Source organism: Octopus bimaculoides, chromosome 9 (genome assembly GCF_001194135.2).
Source record: "Octopus bimaculoides isolate UCB-OBI-ISO-001 chromosome 9, ASM119413v2, whole genome shotgun sequence".
Lineage (NCBI taxonomy): Eukaryota > Metazoa > Mollusca > Cephalopoda > Octopoda > Octopodidae > Octopus > Octopus bimaculoides.
Window position 1 is genome coordinate 789,470 of NC_068989.1, and position 3,491 is coordinate 792,960.

General features: G+C 34.9%; 1 protein-coding gene across 4 annotated transcripts in view; it reads right to left on the reverse strand.

Moving 5' to 3' along the window:
* LOC106879487 (uncharacterized) overlaps nucleotides 1–3,491 on the reverse strand; it is a 28,455-nt gene that overhangs the window by 14,917 nt on the left and 10,047 nt on the right. For all 4 annotated transcript variants that reach the window (XM_014929090.2, XM_014929089.2, XM_014929091.2 and 1 more), the window contains 3 exons: nucleotides 3,068–3,215; nucleotides 1,149–1,285; nucleotides 119–353 (listed from right to left, as the gene is read on the reverse strand). In XM_014929090.2, coding sequence (XP_014784576.1) covers nucleotides 119–353; nucleotides 1,149–1,285; nucleotides 3,068–3,215 — 520 coding nt within the window. The remainder of the gene's footprint in view (nucleotides 1–118; nucleotides 354–1,148; nucleotides 1,286–3,067; nucleotides 3,216–3,491) is intronic.

Consider the following 3,491-nt stretch of genomic DNA (forward strand, 5'->3'; position numbering starts at 1 on the left):
GATTAGTTTGTCCAGGCAAAAGTTCAGGACACGAATTGCAAGAAAAGAATAGCAATGTGATATAGGACAGTGGAACTTGTGAGTGATTTTGACCAACCTATTGAAATATGAGACTTACCATCAAAACAATGGATTGGATAATTGCACAGAAGTCCTCCATCAGCATAATGCATGTCTGTCCCATCAGAAGCATAATATTTTGGTGGATGAAACATTACAGGGATGGACATTGACATACGCACAGCCAGGCGTACTGGCATATTTGGAGTTGTCTTTGTGTGGCAATATTCAACAGCCATGTGGTTAACATTAGTCACAACCACACATAATTCTCGACCATAATATTTGTAGATCTTGAAGAAGAAAGAAAATGAAACCAACATTTGAGTTTGGCATAAAACTTGATTAAAAAGGAAAACATTGAAGATGTATTTACTATTTCAAATTATTTTATTAGAATTTTACTAATTTTTTCCCTTCCAAACCAACAACAGTATATAATTCCAGTATATTTTAGCAATCTTATAGGAATGTCAAGTAAAATTGATTTTGAACATGAAATAAAGGTGATTCAAACCTGATATTTTCTTGTCCTATAAATCAAAAATTGGTTTCAAATTTTGGCACAAGGCCAGCACTTCGATTACATTACTCAACTGGCATTTGTTTTATTGACCCGAAAGGCTGAAAGCTGAAGTTGACATTAGCAGAATTTGAAGGCAGTTTATCGCAGATGTATTCCAGATACATTTCTTCTTTACTATTTCGATCTATTTCACATCTCCCTCTCTATTTAGAAATATTGGATAATGTCATTGACAGATGTTGACAAAATGATGTTCTACTTTAATTTATCTAACTGTAAAAGAAACTAACTTACTAATTTGCATTAATGAGCTAATTAAGGCTCATTTATAGTCTCACTGCTGTTTGCCTCTGTGTTGTCACTTAGTTCAGGAAACTTTAGAACAGAAACTATGGGGTTTAAATTGTAAGTCATAGGACAATATGGAAAGTAATTGCATTGATGACAATAAAAGTTATGACAACTACAATACTGACAGCTAGTGATGACACTGATGACAATGATTGACTAATAATATCTATTTCTGTTCTAATAATCAATCAGAAAGCTAGAAAATACTCACCTGCCAGAAAGTAACCTCTGCACTGCCAGTTTTGTCTTTGAGTACATTTTTAAACCATGTGTCAATTTTTTTGCCAGGATTCCAGCCAAAGTTCTTGATTAGGTTTGGTAAAAGGCTTAAATATCCCCATTTATGATCTACAAGAAAAAAATTAAAAGCAACAATGTGACAGTTAATTATAGTTTTGGTAACAAGGCATATACATCTTCAACTGCTCCAAGAGACAAATGTGAAAATAAACTTCTCTAGAAATTTAATCATCAAACATATTTGTTGTAGATTCTTTGTTTGGCATATGCTCATTTTCATAAAAAGTGGGAAAATGTAGTAAATAATTTACATTATCCTAATATATTACTGGTACCTTTTTTATTGAACAAAGTAGCATTAAAATGATAATTTAGTCTCAGCAGGAACTGAACTTAGAAATATATGAGTTACAATCAAATGTCTTCTAATCCAGCATCCTAGCCTCTGAACCATAACTATTACATTATATGTATACAGGGGACATAGTTGCTTTCATTTAAATGTAGCAGCCATATCTTCCTCAACAATTCTTTAACTATATTTTTAAAACGGCACCTCTATCTAAAGACAGTTTGTCTTAATATAGAAGGAGAAGAGCTACAGCTCATATGCTTCAGATAATTGCTAAGCATTTGATTGGTTACCTGTGTCATGTGACATTACAGAAAGCCCAACCTCATTCCTCTCTGCAGAGGCAGCAGTAGATTATGACACAACTGGATCTGAAAGCAAAATAAACATAACTACTCTAATGACTATATATCTAATTGTGAAAACCAGTCTTGTTCATAGTCACAAACATACTGAGATGAGGTTGACTAAAGGAGATTGTTTGTTATAATGATTTCCATCAGCTTTGAGATGCTACAAGTGACTATGACATGTTGGGAGTTGGTAGGTTAAAGGGTTTGCCCTTTTTAGGAATGAGATATAATTATGTCTGTTTCAATAGATTAAAATAAATCTTGTTAAAGAGACAAATATTTGGTGAGGACAGAAGCTGGCTTTGGAGGTCAACTGTTTGTAAGAAACTGTGAACCAGTTGCCTTATCAAATTTGAGGAATTGAGGGTATTTTCATACTTGAGGACTGTGTGAGATTGAGGCAGAAGAAGTGAAGCAGTGTGTGTGTGTGTTAGCTTTGTCAGCAAGATTCTACATAGATTCGATTTGGCTGATGAGTGGCTGGTAGAGAGCTTGCATGCAAAGAACTGAATGAAGGCATCCTTTACATCCCAGATAGTGTATCTTAGTTCTCAGTTATTGATAACGACTGACTTTTCCCTTGTGTTCTATGCAATAGGCTTTACCACAGAATCATAGCCTCAAGTGAATTGGAAACTTGAAGTTGTGTAGCTGATATGAAGAGTCATACCAAAAAAGATGCTGTGATATCCTAATACTCCATAAATACTAGCATGTGATATCCAAGATTTTCATAAAACCAAGGCTTGATACAAACACAAATAACATTACTTTGATAAAGTATCTTCACCTTCCATAAAACTATTACATTGATATCCCTAATATGTGAAAGCCACACCCTCTCCAAGTAATTACAGTACAATATTAATATCTGTATTATCCTGTGATAGCTGCATCTTCCATCAAATTATCATAATCATTTAACATCTCCTTTCTATGCTGGCATGGGTTGGACAGTTTGACAAGAACAAACAAGCCAGAAGGCTCTGCCAGGTTCTATGTCTGTTTTGGCCCTTTCTACTGCCAACCGCTTAACAGAGTGGACTGGGTGCTTTTTACATGGTACCAACACCAATGAGGTCACCAAGTAACCACAAGATAAGACCCCTCAACAGTAGTCTATCAATATCCCTATTACGAATATAACGGCCACACATTCTGCCAAAATGTTATAGTAGTACTTACCAAGCATCAACTTGCCAATGTCTTGACTTAAGTAGTCCAAGAGTTCAGTGCTTGAGACGCCAACACTGATTAACGCAGCAACCATGGCCCCAGCGCTTGCACCAGCCAAGCGTTTTGTATTATTTAATACACCAAGTTCTTCAAGGACCTGGAAACAAAAGAAAACAACAACAGCTCAGTTTAAAGAAAAAAGAGAATAACAATAATAACAACAACAGAAATAAATTTATTTCTCAAACGTGTGATAATGCTATAAATAGCATGATCAAGGTAAATTATCCATTTATTGCAGAAAACTATGTTACTGGGCAGCCATGAGACTCGAACTCACATCTCTGTGATTACGCGTCAAGTGTTTTACCATTAAACTAAACTGCCCAGCAATGAATTCTTCTGCAATTTTAGAACTTATAATAAGACGCTA